Here is a 19,214-nt window from a genome sequence, read left to right on the forward strand (position 1 = left end):
CGACATTATAGAGTTCAGTCATACTAAATGCATTGATTACTTTATGTCTCTTACCTGGCTCATGATCACCACGAAAATGCTGGTAGTAATAGTGGGTAATAGTAAATTTAATAGTCCACAGTGCAGAGTTGATATGGATCGTTCCTCACAAGAACTCAAGCCTGCTTGCGGAAAAGCAAGAAACCTGGAAGAGATACATTTATTGTATCACACATATTTGACAGATTCATGCTCGTGTATATACATGTTACATTATTATTTGCTTCATGGCCCAGCGCTCTGCTATTTATTTCATCTCATACGCAACATCTACTAAACATTCTTGCACTGAAACTTATCATGTTCGGAAGGGAAAATAAATATGATGACAAGCAGGAAAACTATCGGGTCGGATTTTAAGCCTCGATCCGTAAAGTGGCCTACAGTGTGCTTTACAATACGACCTAAACTGCGGGATCATAGTACCTGCAAATGGCAAAAGTCAATAACGGCTTCGTCTGCGGATCATCGGGAATCGCTTACCAACAAACCAAAGCGATCATCAAATAGGCCATCATCAGAATGAAACCTTCAAGATAATTAGTTCGCCCGTCTGCAATAGCGAAATTGACCAGAAGTAGTGATACAACAAGGGTGATACTGCGAGAATATGAGATTGTCAGCCTTATCTTCCGTTGACTCTTCTCTGCATGTAAACGATAATGCGATCATGAATCAAACTTACGTTTCAAAATTATCAAAGAATAACAACATCGGTTGACCAATTGCCCACCCAATTAATACTAAAATAGGTAACAGACATAATGAAACTTGAATGGACGATCCAACAGCGATCGACATGGACAGGTTCAATTTGTCCTTGACTGAGACAGTGACAGCTGTGATATGCTCAACAGAATTACCTAAAAACAGCGCGAAGTCAACTATGGTTCCCAGATGGATTCGGATGACGAGATGCACCTACCGATAACGGGCAATAAGATCAAACCGACAAACTCTCTTGAAACGTTCCCAGTCTCAGTCAAGCCATCAATTGAATCAACGAGACACTCGGCGGTGAAACCAGCTAATCCAGTAACAACACACAACATAGCCATAGCGTACCAGAACTTGACTTTAGGTTGAACATGTACAGTACCATCGTCGTCAACGATTACGTTGTTAGAAGATGACATGGATGCTGCTTCTACATCTCGATCGGAATCACCATGAGGGTGTAGCGAACTATCATTGGTGTCGTTCCTTGTAGTCACTGGTGATATGGCTGTAGCAGTTGGGCTTTGTCTTGTTTCCACTGGTGATAAAGTCTTCTCACCACCGTGGAATGCCGCTTCGGTGTGACCGGCACCAATGTTGTCTTCAGTATCAGCTTCACCTCCATCTCGAGCTTGCTTTTTGTTTTTCGGTGAAGAAACGCTGAAACGTCTGAATCGTTTGAATGCTGAAGTATGACCGGATCGACCAGATCTGATTGATGATCCAGAAGAGGATGAAGATGATGAGGATGACGAATCGGCGATGGACGACACCCAGTGAGGTCGAGGGAAAACATGTTCGTGATGAGGTGCAGGCCCCGGAAGAGGATGGACGACTTTATCCTTTTGTACTCGGAACAGATATGCGTGGGCTATGAAAACGCGAATGAGAAACAGACAACATAGTCGGTATAAATTCACTTACTGTATAATTGGAAAGTAAGGAACATTCCGTACACAGCAAGCAAGATGAAACTTAACCCTCGAGACATTTGAAGAAGATTGCTTAGTTCTTCTCCCTCGGGTTGAAGGCCTGATCGAGTATCGGAAATAACGTTTCGAACGTTTGGATAGGCCACATGATATGCCGCTGGAAGCACGATCGCAAGTAACTGAAGGACATGTCAGCTTGGAGGGCCGATCTTCTCTCAGTTGGAACTTACCGAAAGACCCAAAAGGGAGATATGCATTTGTGCACCAATAATGGTGTATAGTTGTTCATGGAATCGAAGACCACCAGCCTGTATGGTATGTCAAGTAAGTAGTCGCTCCTGCTAGAAAGGGGGATGCGCACTCACGAAATAACTCATACCAAGTACAAGAAGTACTACACCATGGAAGTTAGCAAACCAGAGTAAGAGATTCAGACTAAGAAATTAGCTTACCATTACTGAGGATACTACCAACCATACTGGCTTGCACGATATCGATATCACCCTTTACCAAGGCGAGAATAGCAATGAGCAATTCGACGGCATTACTATGAAACTTGAATTTAGTCTTATATCTTAGTATTTACATACAAAGCTTACCCAAAAGAGGCGTTGAGTAAACCACCCCAAGCTTCACCGACTCTATGGGCAAGCTCTTCAGTACTATGGAAAGAGTAGGTCAGCATAGAAACATTACTTTGACAGCGGAACATGCATCACTTACGCAAAACCTAAGCCGCCGGCCAAAGGCACGATAGCGATTAAAGAGGTGACGAACACAGCTACTGGATCCTGATGAGTGAAGTGCAAGGCCCATGAGATCGGGAGAAGAACAGGCATAGCGACTAAGAAAGGTTGAGCTTTAATAGTGTTCTATAAGAATGGAAGTAGTGTCATTAGCATTACACTAGGATTGCGCTTGATATTCAGATGCATTTGAGATAAGCGTTACTTACTCTGAAACTTTGCTTCCAGGTAGGCTCAATGAAAGTCTTCTTGATTGGTGTATCTTCGCCTTCGGGTGGACCTCTTTTAGGTGGCAAAGGGATTGATACCGATAAACTCTTGAGTGGAGCAAGTCTACTTCTTCCACCCAGATTAGGGGCGGAATTTGATCTTGCAGGTGGGTTGAATTCGTTTCGATCATCGGACTCTGCATTGATCAAATCATGTACTCTTCCTTTTTCTGCAAGAGTTTCATTTTCATTTTTATCAGCACCGGTAATGGTGATTGATGGCATTCTAGAGTGACCCCGATTTGATCTCGGTTTCAGGAGTGTCCGGGCAAATGATGATGTTCTTGTTGCATTTGAAGGTTGAGATTGTTTGAGTATACCTTTTCCTTCCACACCTCCTTCGCCACCATTATTGATATTGGAGGTGTCATTGTTGTTAATTGACGCACGATTGGATCGAGTCGAGTTGGGGAGAGCATCTTGATTGATTATCTTCTGCTCTTGGGAGTTGCTGAGGTCTTGTGATTGTCTTCTTTGTTGTTGACTTGTGTTTGGTTGATCTTTGTTGTGATAATTATTTGAAGGGGGGTTAAAGCCCTCTATATCGGGTTCAGGTTCAGAATCGGCAACGGTAGCAGCAATCATCGAAAGTCTAGGTTGTTCAAATGAGAAGAGTTAAGAAAGTAGATTGACCTATTGTTGGCTTGGCTTGGTAGTTTATATAAGTGAAAAGTCAACGACAGATAAAGCTGTGTCAGTGAGAATATCAGAAGTAAAAAGTAGAAGAGAAAGGAAAGAAAGAGGAAGAAGAAGGCAATGAAGGAGATTGTTATGATTATTCGTCACTGATAAGGGTTGGTTGATTGTACTTTTGTTATTATGCATCATGCTGTGCTTGGTATGATGTATGATGCGATATATCGCATATCGTATGACCGGAGTTGAGTAGACCGTGTGGAACGATATATTCGATCAAAGAAAGGGGAAAAGAGGGAGGCCTTTTAGTGAAACAATTAGTTCGATGTTTTGGTCATTTTATCTTACCATTGTCTTGGCGCTCATCATAATTCACACTTTCCCTAATGCGACCAATAAAATCGTACCAAAGCGTCAAAATCTAGTTCATTCCAAACACGTGGTTGAGAAAAAGCGCTAATCATTGCTGTTTTTTGATGATACGGTACTGGTAGACCGTCGATATGAGTGTGTTATGCATTTCGACTTGTGATGGTGGAAGAAATATATCAATCTTATTCTGTGGAATGTCATGTACGACAAAGAAGCCAAGCTAAGTCAGAACGGCTTTTTTGTGGATGCCAAGAGAAAAATCCGGTTAATCGGTAAGTTGACAGTAGTGTGATAGCGGTCTGCGATAAGCAGCTTATCTGAGATACCGTTTTAAGAGGCAGTCCAGACAACCCGCATGCATGTCACTTATTGCCACTTCCACGTTCGCACTGATATTCCCCATTTTCGGGAAATCCTGCTACGTAATCGTCGATCTTGAATTTCTAAAAAAGATCAAATGCCAAGAATATTTTGAGGACTGCGCAAGACTTAGCCCTTAATCTTGATGATGGGATCAAATGTCTTCGAACTATCATAGAGCTAAACATAGCATCTTTCACTCTGCCATCGAATGATGAAGTCTGCCTGTAAAATCAACAGGTGCTCATCATCTCCGAATCAGTCCACAAGATCTGAACAATACATCTAAGCCCATCAAATGAGCTGGTATAAGCAGCAAAACCGACTACTTTAAGCACCGTCTTCAAGTATTGAGGTAGCTAACGCCCTTCGTACTGTATAGCGCTCCGATAGAGTTGAGAATAACTACTTCTTTACAGCACTTCGAATGTGCGACACTAAGAAAAGGTAAAATAGTTTATTCTTGGCACGGCGTTCCGGACCTTCTCTTTTTTGCCATAACCCAAAATACCTTTGAATGTATAATCAGGAACCAAAAGTACTCCTTATTCAGGGTTCAACCATCAATCCGAAAATGAAAATCCATTTTTGATCGCGCCTGAGTCTTGGCATATTCCGTTTTCCATATTTCCACATGAAATCCAACTTTCAAAAGGATCATATCTCATCAAATTGCTTCACAGTCTTCATCAGTTTGCTATGCTATAATGTGTCTTTCATGCTATGGGTGCACTCTTCTCTGCCATAGCTTTTCAACAATAGTAAAATCGGTGAGCGAAGATAATAGACAACCGACGGGGACAACGTATTTCATATTCCAATTTTAGCCAAGCCAAAAAAAGAAAGGATAGTCAACGTTGTACTTACAGAAATAGCTTTTTTTGAACAAGATCTACCTTTTATCCAGCGTAATAAGAGAATAAGCGTTCATGCCAAGAAATTTGATTACATTTTTTTCCCTTCCATTATATTTTGCACATATTGTGTATGCATTCATCATTCAGTATTGACACTCTTACTTATATACATGCGTATTCGAACTATAAACAAATTTATCCCATCTTTTCCCACTTTTTGTCATCCTCGAATACTCTTGCATTCTACTTAATCAAGTTCCTACAAACGACATAATATCCCATAAATAACAAAGCCATTCACAATGACTACAGCTGGACCATCAATTTCTAGACATTCTCCACACCCTCATCCTACCCAGACCTCCTACAACTACCAATATAGACATCATCCTTATGCTCCACCTACCGCTAACGCTAACGGTAACAACACCAAAGTGAACGCTTCTGCTTCATCATCTCGACAGCGCCCTCGCTCTTCCTCACACCAGAGAGAACTACCTCCTTCTCCACCGAGATCAAGAAGAGATGCCAGTGAAACCCCAAGCATAGGCTTAGGTGTAGCTTTCGGCGGTTCATCAGGTGGTAAATGGTGGGACGAAGAATTGGTAAGTGTCTTTGGCTCACAATATCGAGTTTATGACCCATACTGACCGTTCTTCCAATATCCTATAGCCACCTCCTCCAGCATCACTTTCTAGTATACTCGACTCCTTTAGGAAATCCGGTGAAGGTGACAGAGAATTGCTCTTGTCAATACTGGGCGCCAAGAAAGCCGAGGAAGAGGTGAGTCTTCAAGCACATGATCAATTGGCGATTATTATTATTATTATATCCTTACTGACTCAATTCGGTATTCCCATCGCAGAGACTTACCGCTTTGATACAAACGCGACTCACTATACTTCAAGCTAGATTATCATTACATTCCGCTGCCGCTTCCTTACCACCTGTTCAACCTGCCTCAACTTTAGAAAATGGTATCACCCATGCAGCTGATCAATCACCATCACAACAACAACAAAATGATATGCAACCACCTTTACCTGTTGAACGAACACCTTCTTTGTCATCATCAAGAGGTGGATCAAGCGGTATGCCAAGTCCATCATTACCACAATTAAATGGTTATGTACAACCTGTACCACCAATGCAATCGAATGAAAAAGATCTTCAATCATCAAATGGTGTTGCTGGTAGAGGTTACTGGCAATTACCTTCATTACAATCTTCTTTACGTGCATCACCACCTAATCAACCTCAGTCTATAAATCTTGTTAATTCTAGATCACCAAACTCACCTTCAGGTCTACCGTTAGCACCTATCAGAGAAGTGAGAATCGATGATACTAGAAAATATGATTCATCCAACGGTAATGGTAGAAATGCTAGATCGCCTGGATCACTTTCACCTAGATCAACAATAAGCGAAGGTAAAAGATCATCAAGTGGGTTAGAAATGTTGTTAGATGCTGGACGAGTGGTCAACGAAAGCGCCGAAAGAGGTCATTAGATTAATATTATATATATATATATCATTGTTGTATTAAACCCTTGTATGGTGAAACGTGTTTCTTTTGTATTTGAAAACCTCAATTGAGAGATGAATGAATGATAAACGCAATGAAGCACAGTGTTTGCAACAGATTGAGAGTCTTGCATCATCCCCAACTTATCTTAGTTGTGCTGTTTCACATCCGCCCATGTCGAGTGTTGACTCTACGTATTGAAGCGGCGAGCTAGATCATGCACAACAGTATGAACTAGAAGGTCTCGCATCAAAAACATCTACACGATTGTGCTATAATTAAGTGCATATACGCATCGGTTGACAACGGACTATCCATACAATTCAGAGTCTTGACCTGAACCACCACTCCAACCTTGGGTAGTACCGAATAGACCTTGCCATGATGCAGGTTCTTTAATCTGTACATCATTATCTGCGAACGAAGATATCAGCTACGTTTGTTTCAGGTATCATTTGCCAAAAACAAAAAAATAACTTACCTATACCTAGTATATGAAAGACTGTTTGAGCAAGATTAATTGCATCATCTCTATTATCCCCTTCGACACACCAAGCAGTTATAGTACCATGTTGAATTTGACTATTCTGAAAAGAGGCTAAAAGTCTACGCGTTAATCCTGCTGAAGGTAAGAAAGGTGGATATATTGCTGATGGTGAAGATGTAATAGATGGATTTTCGAGGATATTTAGTTGTAGAGGCGGTAAAACTTTTTCTAAACTGTGTAGAATTTTATTCGAAGGTTCTGATGAAGAAAATGAAGGTGGAAGTAAACGTTGATGAGGCGTTCTTAAGGTATTAATCGACAAAGATAAATCAGCTTTCTTAATTTCTAAGGCATTTGATAGAGAAAAGAATAACAGCTTACAACAGTTGTGCGTCATCTTGATTAGCAGAATCTAAACTGGTTAAAAGGAGTATCAAGCCAAATGATTGAGAAGTAACGAATTCTCTTATCAGTTCAACATGTGCGTCTTTTCTTGTCTATTTGAGCAATTGTGAGATTGTCAGCTACATACTCCTTAAAGCAGACAGATCTGTTGAATCAGCTTACCTTCAAAGTAGGTGAACGTTGTTGTATGACATATAATTCAGAGCCTTCATTACCGTAAACTACCATGACCAAAAAAGAACACTTCGTAAGCGTCTTACTCCCTCTTTTAGATATGCTGTCGTTCAACATACCTTCTAGTCCACCTGTAACTATTTCACCATTATCACCTTTACCAGAGAAGGGAGCTACAGTATCTCCTATTCCTACATAGCCTATCCGCTTCAGTCCTAACGAAGTGATAAGTAAATCTGACGTTAACTGAGGTACGTTTCCTAAAGACACTGCCGGCTAAAAGGTAAATCAAGAATTAGGCATAGCAATCAAATCGAGACTTTCTACCTTACATACCAGTATCAAGGTTGAATCTTTGAATGAATCACTTCTGAAGCTTCCTACAGAGTAGAAAGAGGTCATTGTGTAGTTTTTGGATTTCACGCATATGAATTAGAGTAAAACGCAACAAAATGTAGAACTCTGGAATTTATGGATAACTCAACAACAATGACATAGTCTGAATAAGTCATGACGTGGAAGATAATTTCCAGTTATCGAGCAATCTATTTTGTTTTGACGGTAACTTACAAAAAAGTTCTTCTTATCGGATGTTCATTCGTATATTTGTCGGTGCTACAGTCAAGCGATATCCTGTGATAGTCGAGAAGCAGGATTTAAAAATGAAGACAACGACTATACCTTTGATCAGAGCCTTTCTACCTAAACAAGGGATATGCAAACGATGTCATTCAACGACATCTACCAATATTTCATCATCAACCGAAGTAGTTTCACCGAGATTACGTTTTGGTCCTTCACCAACAGGTAATTTACATTTAGGAGGATTAAGAACTGCTTTATTCAATCACCTATTAGCAAGGAAATGGAAAGGGAAATGGTTATTGCGTATAGAAGATACAGATAGGGTATGTCAATGTTGATCGTCTCTACCATTTATCGTCATCACAGATAATAGGATATGACACCTATATTATCTAATTAAGCTAATTAATCGTTTTCCGAATCAGTCTAGATTCAATGAAGGTGCTGTAGATAATCTGAGGAGATCTTTAGAATGGGCTGGATTAGACTATGATGAAGGTAAGCTAATCTACAGACTTACCTTCATCAACGAATTAAGCTAACCCAAGGAAATCTGTCCTGTTTCAGGTGTCGGAATAGGTGGAAAGTTTGGTTCATATACTCAAGTGAGCTAAAGGTTATTTGTTTCTGAGCTCTTAGCTGATACTGATATTGTTCAACTATTAGTCCGAGAGATTAGATGTATATCATCATTACACCGATAAACTTCTAGCTGTAAGTTCACCTATCTCCTCCAGTGATATAAAAACGAAATCAAAATCCTATCAGAATGGAACTTCGCCTTCGACCAAAAATCATACTGATCTTTACCTCGTTGTGGTGACAACAGCAAGACGCTGCGTACGAGTGTTTTTGTACACCTAACGAATTAGAAGCCATAAAAACATCTTTGAAGCAGCAGGGTCTAAGGAATACATATGATGGTAGATGTAGACATATAACGGATGAAGACAAAGTAAGAAAGAAAAAGGCTGGAGAAAAATATGTAGTGAGGTATAAAGTAAGTTACCATCCGCTTTTTTACTTCTTTCTGTAGACATCTTATCGGTGGAAACAATTCCTGATATCTCTAAAATAGTCATCATCTGAATCAATGGAAATACCATCAGATCTGATATTCGGTGATAATCAACCTTCTGCACCTACTTCAGAATTTGATGATTTCGTTTTGATGAAATCAGATGGATGGCCAACATATCATTTAGCAAGTGTTATAGATGATCATTTAATGGAAATTAGTCATGTTTTAAGAGGAGAAGTGAGTGTTTTTCCTCTTTGCGAAAATCAATTTTAGATATTCTTCACTGTATCCTGATTTTCGCTCAAAATTATAGGAATGGTTACCATCAATACCGAAACATCATTCATTGTATAAAGCTTTCGGATGGAAACCACCAAAATTTGGTCATTTACCTTTACTATGTAATCCTGATGGAACTAAATTAAGTAAACGAAAAGGTGACACTTTCGTTGAGCATTATATCGTAAGTCACCGTTTATAATTATTATTGAAGGATTGAATACGAAACATCGTCATGATCAATGACAGATATAGATACTGATGCTCAATGAAATGACAGAAACAAGGATATGAACCTGGAGCTTTACTTAATTTCTTAGCATTAATGGGATGGGATTATCATTCAGCATTATCCAAAAAAACTACATTAGATTCACATATACGTAATGATGGAAATTCATTATATGAATTATTCACTTTATCTCAATTAATTGAATCATTTGATATTGATCATGTTGCACATAGAAAAGCTAGTGTTAATATATCAAAATTAGATTTCATAAATAAAATGACATTAAGAAGAATGTCTGGTAGATTAGGTAAAGATGGTCATATGGTTAATTTAGGTAAAGAACAGTCTTTAGAGTCAAGTCGTATTGAAGGAACAAATGCAGAATTAGAAGAAGAAGGTGGTATAGAAAGAAGTAGTTTGATTAAGAGGTTCCAAGATGGTTTAAGGGAAGAAAAAGCTTTGAAAGGATGGTTAGTTCATGTTGAGTATTTCGTATAATCTGTCTGATACAAGCTGATATTGAATTGATATTATGTTGGTAGCGAACTCATTGAAAGTGTTGACTTCGTTGAAAAAGTATATGATGCAGAATTAGTGAGTGGCAATCAGTCCATCTTGATCTACCTTTGTTGTTTGGGACGAATGACGATCAGCTTTGCCATTTTCATTGAATGTGACAAAGCAAGCTGAAAAATGTAAACAATATCATAGCCACGTACAACGCTTTTGAAAGAAATGCCAATGCATTCGATATTTTACTTCTTACCTCCAACATATACATGTCATGAATCTCAAAGTATATTAAAAGATCTGAATCTAAGGATATATTGTAAGTCCCCATTACTCATTTACAATTTCGAGGGAAAAAAAAAAGAAGAACAAAACATAGGGGTTGAACTGATGTGATAAACTTCCTATCGTGTGTTTTCTTGTAGGTCAATATGTGAATTTATTTGCAGATACATTACAGCAGAAATCAAGTCAAGGTAAAGAATTAAACGAGGATTCAGTTTGGGATGTTATACATTCTTTACTTGATCAGTTAAATTTAGATAAAAAACCAAAATTATTAATTCCCATAAGACATGCTTTGACCGAAAGAAAGGTGAGATAAAGATTTCCATCTTGACTTTGTGTAATCGTCCTTCGGCATACCTTCAGCCTTTCCCTTCCTCTTCCCCTTCCCTTTCCCGTCTCCTCTACGTTCCTGCTTGCTTTCTTCTACATTTCGCCCCGCTTTCCCCCATTCAACCTTCATCTCGAAGCTCCACCTCTCCATACTCCATCCCAATCCATCCTTCCCAATCCAACCCAACTGCTCCAATTTACACTTTTCATTCCCTTTCCGCACCCTTCCTTCTCTTCACGTTAAATACCTTCGATCGTGATGGTACTTTCTGTTCTATATACTAATAATATGTTTTATAACTGCATATACAGAAAGGTCCAAGTATACCCGAGTTAATATCTATACTAGGGTTAGATGAGACATTATCTAGATTAAGAACAGCCGTAGAATACGTTAAAGATTTAGATCAATCGAAGAAACGAAAAGTTGATTTAGTTGAATAGATTCTTTAGTAGATTGTAACCATAGCATTTATAATAATTGATTGTACGGCACAAACCACACAGTAAACATCATGCATGGCTATCACCACTTCTTTGTTCATATTGCACTGGTCATTTTGTCAGGACACATGACTGTAGGAGAAACAGCTTCCATCGATGATAGACATCACAAAAATACTGCATAAGATTTCATTTTATTGCCTATGTATTTGATATTTTTGCTATAATTAAAGACGATCACAAAGAGAAGACGCTACACCTAAAGAAATGAATGATAAAAACTAAAATTTTCTTTTTCTAACTCATTTTTCAACAACAGAAACAACAACAAAGGAACTTTTCTAAGCGTTGTAAGTTGATGAAGAGACGTTACCTGAGGTAGCAGTCCATTTAACGTGAACATCTTCGTTTTCGTTGAGGTGATCGTTACCGTAACCTGGTACAACTCTGAAAGTGTGGGCACCGAAGTAATCTCTTTGGGCTTGGATTAAGTTGGCTGGTAAGGTCTCAGTTCTGTAACCATCGAAGAATGATAAAGCGGTGGTGAAGGCTGGGATTGGGATACCCCATAATGTGGATTGAGCAATAACTCTTCTCCAACCAGCTTGAGCTTTAGCTAAAGCGTTTAAGAAGAATGGTGAAACTAATAAGTTTTCTAATTCTGGGTTTTCTCTGTAAGCAGCAGTGATATCAGATAAGAAGACTGATTTGATGATACATCCACCTCTCCACATAGCGGCAATACCAGCGTTGTTTAAGTGCCAGTTGTTGACTTTAGCGGCCTCTCTCATAAGCATGAAACCTTGAGCGTATGAGATGATCTTGGAAGCGTAAAGAGCTTGCTCGAGGTCACTAATGGAGTGAAAGGGTTAGTATGAGACAAGATTCATTTCTATATACCATGTGTACACTCACTCAATGAATTGTTGTTTGTCACCTTGGAATGGTTGTCTTTCTGGGGCGGCAATGATTTTTGAAGCTCTTACTCTTTCGTCTTTAACGGCAGAGAGACATCGGGCGAATACAGCTTCACCGATAAGGGTTACTGGCATACCGTTGTCAAGAGCATCAATGGCGGTCCATTTACCGGTACCTTTTTGACCGGCTTTATCGAGGATCTTTCGTACCATTGGGACACCGTCAGTGTCGTTGAACTTGAGGATATCTCGGGTGATTTCGATAAGGAAAGAGTCGAGGACACCGGTGTTCCACTAAAATTGGATTGAATAATGATTAGTTAATGATCCAGCTAAAAACGAAGATTATATATGCGAGGTGTACTCACTTTGGTGAAGATATCAGCGATTTCAGATTCTTCGAGGTCAAGACCTCTTTTAAGGATATCGTAGGCTTCAGCAATCAATTGCATATCTCCGTATTCAATACCGTTGTGGACCATTTTGACGTAGTGACCTGAACCGGTTTCACCGACCCAATCACAACATGGTTCACCTTGAGCTTGAGCAGCGGTTTTTTCTATGATGTGTACGAGTCAGCACTATAGCTATACCTGACTTACGCCTTCAACTCACGGAAGATTTCTTTGATGTGTGGCCATGCAGCATCTGAACCACCTGGCATCAAAGAAGGACCGTTTCTAGCACCTTCTTCACCACCTGAAACACCTGAACCGACGAATAATAAACCTTTGGCTTCAAGTTCGTGTGTTCTTCGGATTGAATCAGGGTAGTGTGAGTTACCACCGTCAATGATGATATCACCTTTCTCAAGGTGTGGTTCAAGTTGAGCAATGAAGTCATCGACGGCTTGACCAGCTTTTACGAGTAAAATGATTCTTCTTGGTCTTTGTAATTTTGAACAGAGTTCTTCAATTGAGTGGGCACCGATAATGTTGGTTCCTGCGATTATTGTATGTCAGCTAGATTGCATATGCTATGTGCGGGTAATACATAGCTTACCTTTAGCTTCGTTGGCAAGGAAATGGTCAACTTTTGAGGTTGTTCTATAGACAGAATGGAGATCAGTTGATAATCTCTGGTGAAACTTTGTGATTATTAAATTCTCACCTGTTGTAAGCACAGACTTTGAAACCTTTGTCGTTCATGTTAAGGATCAAGTTTTGACCCTATTGATTGTAGACGAGAGCATGACAATAGTGTGAATCAACAGGATTATCGAGATGGAATAAGAAGGAAGTCAAGTAGGGAAGAAATATCTATAAATCAGTGACGTGTTCCGAATTGTTCGGCTAAATTGCTTCGATCATAACATACCATGACGGCCAAACCGATAAGACCAACATCAGCACTATCAAAAAGATCGAAGATGTCATCAGTACATTGCTTTTCATCATGCACATTGTTGTTGTAAGAAACGTATTGTGAATGTTGAAATCAAGCAAGAAGAGCGGATTTGATCGGGAATTAACGGCCGATTGCCATACAACTCTTCTATGAATTTCCATGATGAAGGGAATGGTAGATAGAGATGATATATATACTCACAGTTCAGAAGACATTTTGATTTACTTGTTTTTTTAGGTAGGTAAGGTGTAAAGTGAACAGGTAGAAATGGGTTTGTTTATGGAATCCAAAAGGAAAGAAGCAAAACAAAGAGAAAGAAAGAGAAAAAAAAGAGATAGAATACGGAATACGCTACTACGTGGGTATCTGGGTATGAATTATGATGAAATGGTATGGAATGGATACCTCTCTCAGAACGGTATTAGATTTCAGGGTCTTTAATGATATTATATGAGCGGTTGAAATGTTAAAAATGATAGTATGACGCCGTGAGTGGCACATTAACCAATCATTTCCATTCCTCCCCAAAATTAAAAACAAAACAAAAATCCTTAACGCGGTACAATTGTGAATGCATAGAACGATACATACTTGATCCCGTTGATGCGAATACATGACTCAGCACTTCTCACTCTAGACAGTAGGCTAACCTGGCTTTAAAAGCTGACACACAGTCATAGAGATGTGCATATCGATCCATATCCATGCAAATCGTCTCCAATCCTAGCCATACAAAAGCTCAAAAGATAGGCGATACATGAAGAAAACACCCGAATTGCAAAATACGAATAGCGAGAAATAACTTTTTTTCTTCCCATGTTTTACGTTGATTATATTTACTCGGGCCGACGTACCGGCGGACTGTACATCCATCCATTTTGAGAGATATGAACCGGACGGGTTAAGATAGGATAAAGGTAGGTTGTTTGGTTCTAATCATCTTTAAACGGAGATAAGATATTCCAGATTTCATGAAACATAATATAGACAATTAATGAGGTGATCGTCCGGTACCGGTTCTTTTGTTCCGCTGTTAAAATGTAGTCACTTACAAGTATAGTTATTCACCGTTTGCTTTCCCTCAGAGTGAAAAAAAGAGACACAAAACTGAAAATAGAATATCACTATTAAGGTGATTGTACTAGTATGATGCATATCGCAGTTGACTGCACCATAGAACCGATTGTACCATGGTCTGTATTGTCAGATCAACTCAATTTGGTTCCTGATACTAAATACAACAGGACATGGAATATAAGAGATTAATTGACAACCGAATATCGTCAACAATCCGACATCGGACTTAATAATTTTCATGAAGCAAAGAGGATTACCTCTAACCTCTCTATTACATGATCTTTACGATAACGATGTGTAATTTATCAAGATCTACCAATTGATCGTTATTGATTATGTATAGCTTTAGCGATTTCATCCAAAGCAGCTGTACCTTGGTTGTCTGCTTCGACATCTTCAACATGATCATTATCGTTGAGAGTATCTTTCGAAGTTTGGGGTAACTAGACCATATGACAAAACGCTAAGATGAGCTAAAGTCGCAAACAATTTGATTCATGATGGACAAATCAAGACGTGGTAAAGAGCTTACCTGATTCCAATCCGCTTGAACAGCAGCATTTATCCAACCTCTAATATCATCCAAAGCTTTATCTTGATTGATTTCTTCTTCATTAACATCATTCACCTGTTCCTGATCTCCCATTATTATATCATTATTATCTATCGGTGCGGATGTTGTTTGTCCTTCTTCTTCCGGCTCATTGATCACTTCAGCATGTTCAGTTTGATTTGATCCATTATTATTATTGTTCTCGGTAGAAGCTGAAGCTGTTTTGTCTATGATTTCCGGCTGTTTTCCACCTTCAATAGATTTATTCAGATTGTTACGCTTTTCAATTAATCTTTCTGATACCTGTTCTCTTTGTTTAACTAAATTTTTGATTTCATTCTGCACATGTTCTAATACAGTTTTCAAACTACTTTCTTCAGCTTTTGTACTAATTAACCTACTTAAATTACTCAAATATTCTTTCCTACTTTGTTTCAGTTCTTCTTTGGCAATATCAATTATGACCTCTTTTTCTTTTTCACCTTCTTTTTCACCTTGCTTGTCACCTTCTAGGGGTATTTCGCTTTTGCTTTTGTTCTTATCATCTCGGGTTCCCAATTTGTCTTCATTCCGTTCTTCATCTTGTATAGGTACATTACCATTTTTTACATCAATCAAATACAGCTGACGTTGAAGTAAGATTGATTTTGAATGATTCAATTCATTCGTTAATTTATTTATATAATTATAATCTATACCTGTTCCAGTCAAAATTGTTAATGCTGTTTCTGTCGTTATCGTCGGTGATGTCGTTGTCATTGTTGGCGCTAGAAGTGAGATAGGGTCTGTCGAATCAGGTTCGGTCGGATGTTGTTGGGTGATGGTATTATCATCCTCATGGTCATTCGATATAGGTAAAGAAGGTGAAACAGGTGCAGATGCCATAGGTGAGTTGGCAGACTTGGAAGCGAGTAATTCCGATAATCTTGATTTCAACTGTATATTCTCCTCTTGCATAGCTTCGACTTGTTTCTCTAAAGCTAATCTGTGAATCACGGATAATTCGTTCATTAGTATTATGCTATAATCCTAGACATAAGAAGTAAACTAACTGCTCTGCCTTCCTCTTATGCCTACTTCTTTCAGCGGCCTGCTTGTTCTGTAATTTCTGTCTTTCTTTTCTCTGTGCTAATGACATATCTTTCAAGCTCATTCCACCATTAGCAGCCATCTGATATGTCGTAGTAGACTCATCCCGCTGCAATTGTGATATCGTCTGGTGTTGATCAGTGATGGAAGAAGAAGAAGCAAGTATGGAGTTTACCTGTTCAGACGTAGTAGGCGGTATTTGAATAGAAGGATCATCTTGAATAGGGAATTCTAAACTTTGTAAATGTTTAGTCATCTCGTGCTTTTCATTTTGACTAGGTATGTTTTGATGAGTTCCGAGAATATTCTCATGATTCTCAATATTATCACTAGTTGGATTCTCTTCGATAATTATAAAAGGTGTATCATCCTGTTCATCATTCATTATACCTTGTGAATCATGCTGTTCTTCATTCTGTTGTTGTTGAATATCATTATCATCATTTGTACCGATACTCTGTAAGGCAACATCTAATATATCACGTCTATTCTGTTCTTCTTGTTCATTTTGTTCTTGCTGCTCTGGATGATGTTGTTGTTGATCAAGCACTTGCTGCTGCTGTTGATGATGATGTGATTCCAGTTCATGATCATGTAAATGTAAATCATGTTCATCTTGATTATGATCTAATATAGTTGGATTATCAAATTCTGCATCTACATCCACATTTGCTGCATTCAATATTGAATGATAATCTAATCTTGACATCTTGATTTAAAATATCTTTTTTTCTTGTTGATGATAAGATAAGAGTCGCGTGCTTTGGACGTTGGAATGTTAATGTGACGTGGTGAAGATGTTGAAAAATAAAAGATGGTGTTCACTGTGATTTTTTTTGATAATTGTCATATTTCCATGATGTGGGTTAAGTTTGTCTTCTTACTACTCAGTATACTTTGATTACGTAATTGGCTTGAATCAGCTTCCGTCTTCAACCTCCACCGGCCCGATTTGGGTTACTCTTAGTTAGTAGTGACGACATGATCATAGAGATGTTGTCTGAGGCTATCGACATAGTACAACTACCAACACATTGTTGAGCCTTTATTACTTTCAACCTATATCTCAAGCTTTATAAGAAGACAAGAAACTAGTAATCAAACAAGATGGGTGTTACTGAAACTGCTAAAAGTGTTATTCTCAACCATGAATCTGTGAGTGAGAGTGATCGGTATTCAAACGCGTTTCTTCTTTAACCCTATTCGATTAATAGCGTTGGCTGACTGATCATGTTCATTATAGGGATCCAGTGCTGAGATCTAGTGAGTCAAATGAGTTATTATACTCATCTCAGTAGTGTTACATTACTAACTCAATACCCCATCGAACAGCCTCTATGGTGCTCATGTAGTATCATGGAAAGTCGGAGGTAAAGAGAAAATGTTCGTTTCTTCGAAAGCATCTTTAGATGGTAGTAAAGCTGTGAGTGTGGCTCAATGGAAGAAGTAAAGAATCAGAAAATAAACACACTGCTGAAACTGACTTTCGTATATTGGATTTCAGATTAGAGGTGGTATTCCTATCTGTTTCGTAAGTTTAGCTTTGATATCCAAGCATGAAATCGCTTCATTGCTATTTGAGGCAGCACTAAATAAATAAAATAAATGACTAAAACATGATTTTTTTATTTTTTATAGCCAACATTTGGACCACCACCTTCAGAACCAGAAGAATATGCAAGATTAGCTCAACATGGATTTGCTAGAAATCAAATATGGAAATTTGAATCTACTGTAATGGATAGAAAAGAAGGTGTTTCAGTTAGATTCATTGCACCTTCACCACCAACAGATTTTAAACATAATTATAAATTATCTTATGTTGTAACTTTATCTGCACATCAATTATCAACTGATGTACATATTGTAAATCAAGAAACCGAAAAAGATAAAGAATTCAAATTTCAAACTTTATTACATACTTATTTAGCTACTCCAAATTCATCAAAATTGAAAATTTCAAATATTGATAAAGGTACTACATATATTGATAAGATTTTAGATGCTAAAACTGTTACAAGTCAAGGTGAAGATATCATTATTGATAGACCAATTGACAGGTAAGTTTGTTTTTTTTCTGTTTTTTTTTCGGTTATTATCATTCTTAACATGATAACTAGAAGAAGGGGTCTTACAAGATCATTTGTAGAGCCATTCAGAGAATACCGAATCCAATGTTGACGAATATCTAATTGTTCTAAACAGAGTTTATCACAAAATTCCAAGTCAAGAAATTCACGTAGATGATGGGGAGGGATCAGGTTACAAAGTTAGATTCAGAGGTTTCGAAGAGTAGGTGATCTTCATCAATTCTGAACTTTACACGCTCAGCCCAACAGCACGGTACAGTATGAATATTAACATCCTTGTTTCCTCATTTAGTGCTACTATTTGGAACCCAACTGAAGTCAAAGGTAAAGAAATTGCCGATATGGAAGATAAAGGATGGGTGAGTTGACATACCTCTACCTCTCCTTAAGCTCTGTCCCTCCTCTGGCCTTGTCACTCCCTTGAGCGTCCTGTTATCCGTCCTAACCCTTCCACTTCCTCGCTTCCTGCTTTGCCTCACCTCTTTCACATGTAAACCTCTTTCCCTTTCTCCTCCACTACCTCATCAACCCACCTCTTCTTTCCAATCCTTCCTGACCCTAATACATGCTGATATATAATCTACACTAAAGGAAAAATACGTTTGTGTTGAACCTGGATACGTACGTGAGTTCAAATCACTTCAACCAGGAGAAGAATTTATAGGTCAACAAATCATCACTGTACTTTGAAACGACCAAGGAAAATCAGATGAGAATGAAAAGTTGAATAATAAGGGGTGTGATGAAATCGATCAAGGCAAAAAAAGGCTCAGGGCTAATATGTAGAAAAAGAGTTAAACTCAGTCACTGAGTATGCATGAATTATGAAGTAGTTATTTACGAAATCTTTCCAATATTTGTACTAAATTAAAAGTATATACCAAACAGATCATATCAAGACGAAAGGCTGCGATTAGATATTATTTTCTTCT

The 19,214-nt window shown here is 38.4% G+C and overlaps 7 protein-coding genes across 7 annotated transcripts; 3 read left to right on the top strand and 4 right to left on the bottom strand.

Annotated features, from left to right (window-relative positions):
- Window positions 1–443: 443 nt before the first annotated feature.
- L201_000754 (calcium/proton exchanger) lies at window positions 444–3,288 on the bottom strand (the record flags this gene model as incomplete). The annotated part of the gene is made up of 11 exons (XM_066216553.1): window positions 444–465; window positions 523–639; window positions 725–902; window positions 965–1,627; window positions 1,681–1,867; window positions 1,919–1,996; window positions 2,054–2,082; window positions 2,141–2,235; window positions 2,288–2,350; window positions 2,412–2,560; window positions 2,644–3,288. 11 exons carry the CDS (start codon window positions 3,286–3,288, stop codon window positions 444–446), a joined length of 2,226 nt encoding a protein of 741 aa, XP_066072650.1.
- Window positions 3,289–5,230: 1,942 nt separating this feature from the next.
- L201_000755 (uncharacterized protein) lies at window positions 5,231–6,438 on the top strand (the record flags this gene model as incomplete). Its single annotated transcript, XM_066216554.1, has 3 exons — window positions 5,231–5,533; window positions 5,601–5,711; window positions 5,794–6,438. 3 exons carry the CDS (start codon window positions 5,231–5,233, stop codon window positions 6,436–6,438), a joined length of 1,059 nt encoding a protein of 352 aa, XP_066072651.1.
- Window positions 6,439–6,764: 326 nt separating this feature from the next.
- Window positions 6,765–7,922, bottom strand: L201_000756 (uncharacterized protein; the record flags this gene model as incomplete). The annotated part of the gene is made up of 6 exons (XM_066216555.1): window positions 6,765–6,868; window positions 6,936–7,243; window positions 7,323–7,438; window positions 7,509–7,567; window positions 7,640–7,796; window positions 7,857–7,922. The coding sequence occupies 6 exons, from the start codon at window positions 7,920–7,922 to the stop codon at window positions 6,765–6,767; spliced, it is 810 nt and encodes a 269-aa protein (XP_066072652.1).
- A 260-nt stretch (window positions 7,923–8,182) lies between these two features.
- Window positions 8,183–11,209, top strand: L201_000757 (glutamate-tRNA ligase; the record flags this gene model as incomplete). The annotated part of the gene is made up of 12 exons (XM_066216556.1): window positions 8,183–8,428; window positions 8,531–8,603; window positions 8,673–8,710; window positions 8,772–8,819; window positions 8,935–9,105; window positions 9,184–9,363; window positions 9,440–9,589; window positions 9,686–10,107; window positions 10,180–10,231; window positions 10,349–10,466; window positions 10,573–10,742; window positions 11,078–11,209. 12 exons carry the CDS (start codon window positions 8,183–8,185, stop codon window positions 11,207–11,209), a joined length of 1,800 nt encoding a protein of 599 aa, XP_066072653.1.
- Window positions 11,210–11,550: 341 nt separating this feature from the next.
- L201_000758 (6-phosphogluconate dehydrogenase, decarboxylating 1) lies at window positions 11,551–13,688 on the bottom strand (the record flags this gene model as incomplete). The annotated part of the gene is made up of 8 exons (XM_066216557.1): window positions 11,551–12,061; window positions 12,125–12,420; window positions 12,495–12,685; window positions 12,742–13,068; window positions 13,129–13,172; window positions 13,237–13,295; window positions 13,444–13,477; window positions 13,675–13,688. 8 exons carry the CDS (start codon window positions 13,686–13,688, stop codon window positions 11,551–11,553), a joined length of 1,476 nt encoding a protein of 491 aa, XP_066072654.1.
- Window positions 13,689–14,876: 1,188 nt separating this feature from the next.
- Window positions 14,877–16,901, bottom strand: L201_000759 (uncharacterized protein; the record flags this gene model as incomplete). Its single annotated transcript, XM_066216558.1, has 3 exons — window positions 14,877–14,993; window positions 15,083–16,088; window positions 16,156–16,901. The coding sequence occupies 3 exons, from the start codon at window positions 16,899–16,901 to the stop codon at window positions 14,877–14,879; spliced, it is 1,869 nt and encodes a 622-aa protein (XP_066072655.1).
- A 398-nt stretch (window positions 16,902–17,299) lies between these two features.
- On the top strand, window positions 17,300–18,972 carry L201_000760 (uncharacterized protein; the record flags this gene model as incomplete). The annotated part of the gene is made up of 8 exons (XM_066216559.1): window positions 17,300–17,347; window positions 17,436–17,455; window positions 17,525–17,615; window positions 17,697–17,723; window positions 17,831–18,252; window positions 18,398–18,484; window positions 18,575–18,641; window positions 18,874–18,972. 8 exons carry the CDS (start codon window positions 17,300–17,302, stop codon window positions 18,970–18,972), a joined length of 861 nt encoding a protein of 286 aa, XP_066072656.1.
- Between the last annotated feature and the right edge of the window lie 242 nt (window positions 18,973–19,214).

Source organism: Kwoniella dendrophila, chromosome 1 (assembly GCF_036810415.1).
Source record: "Kwoniella dendrophila CBS 6074 chromosome 1, complete sequence".
NCBI classification, from domain to species: domain Eukaryota; kingdom Fungi; phylum Basidiomycota; class Tremellomycetes; order Tremellales; family Cryptococcaceae; genus Kwoniella; species Kwoniella dendrophila.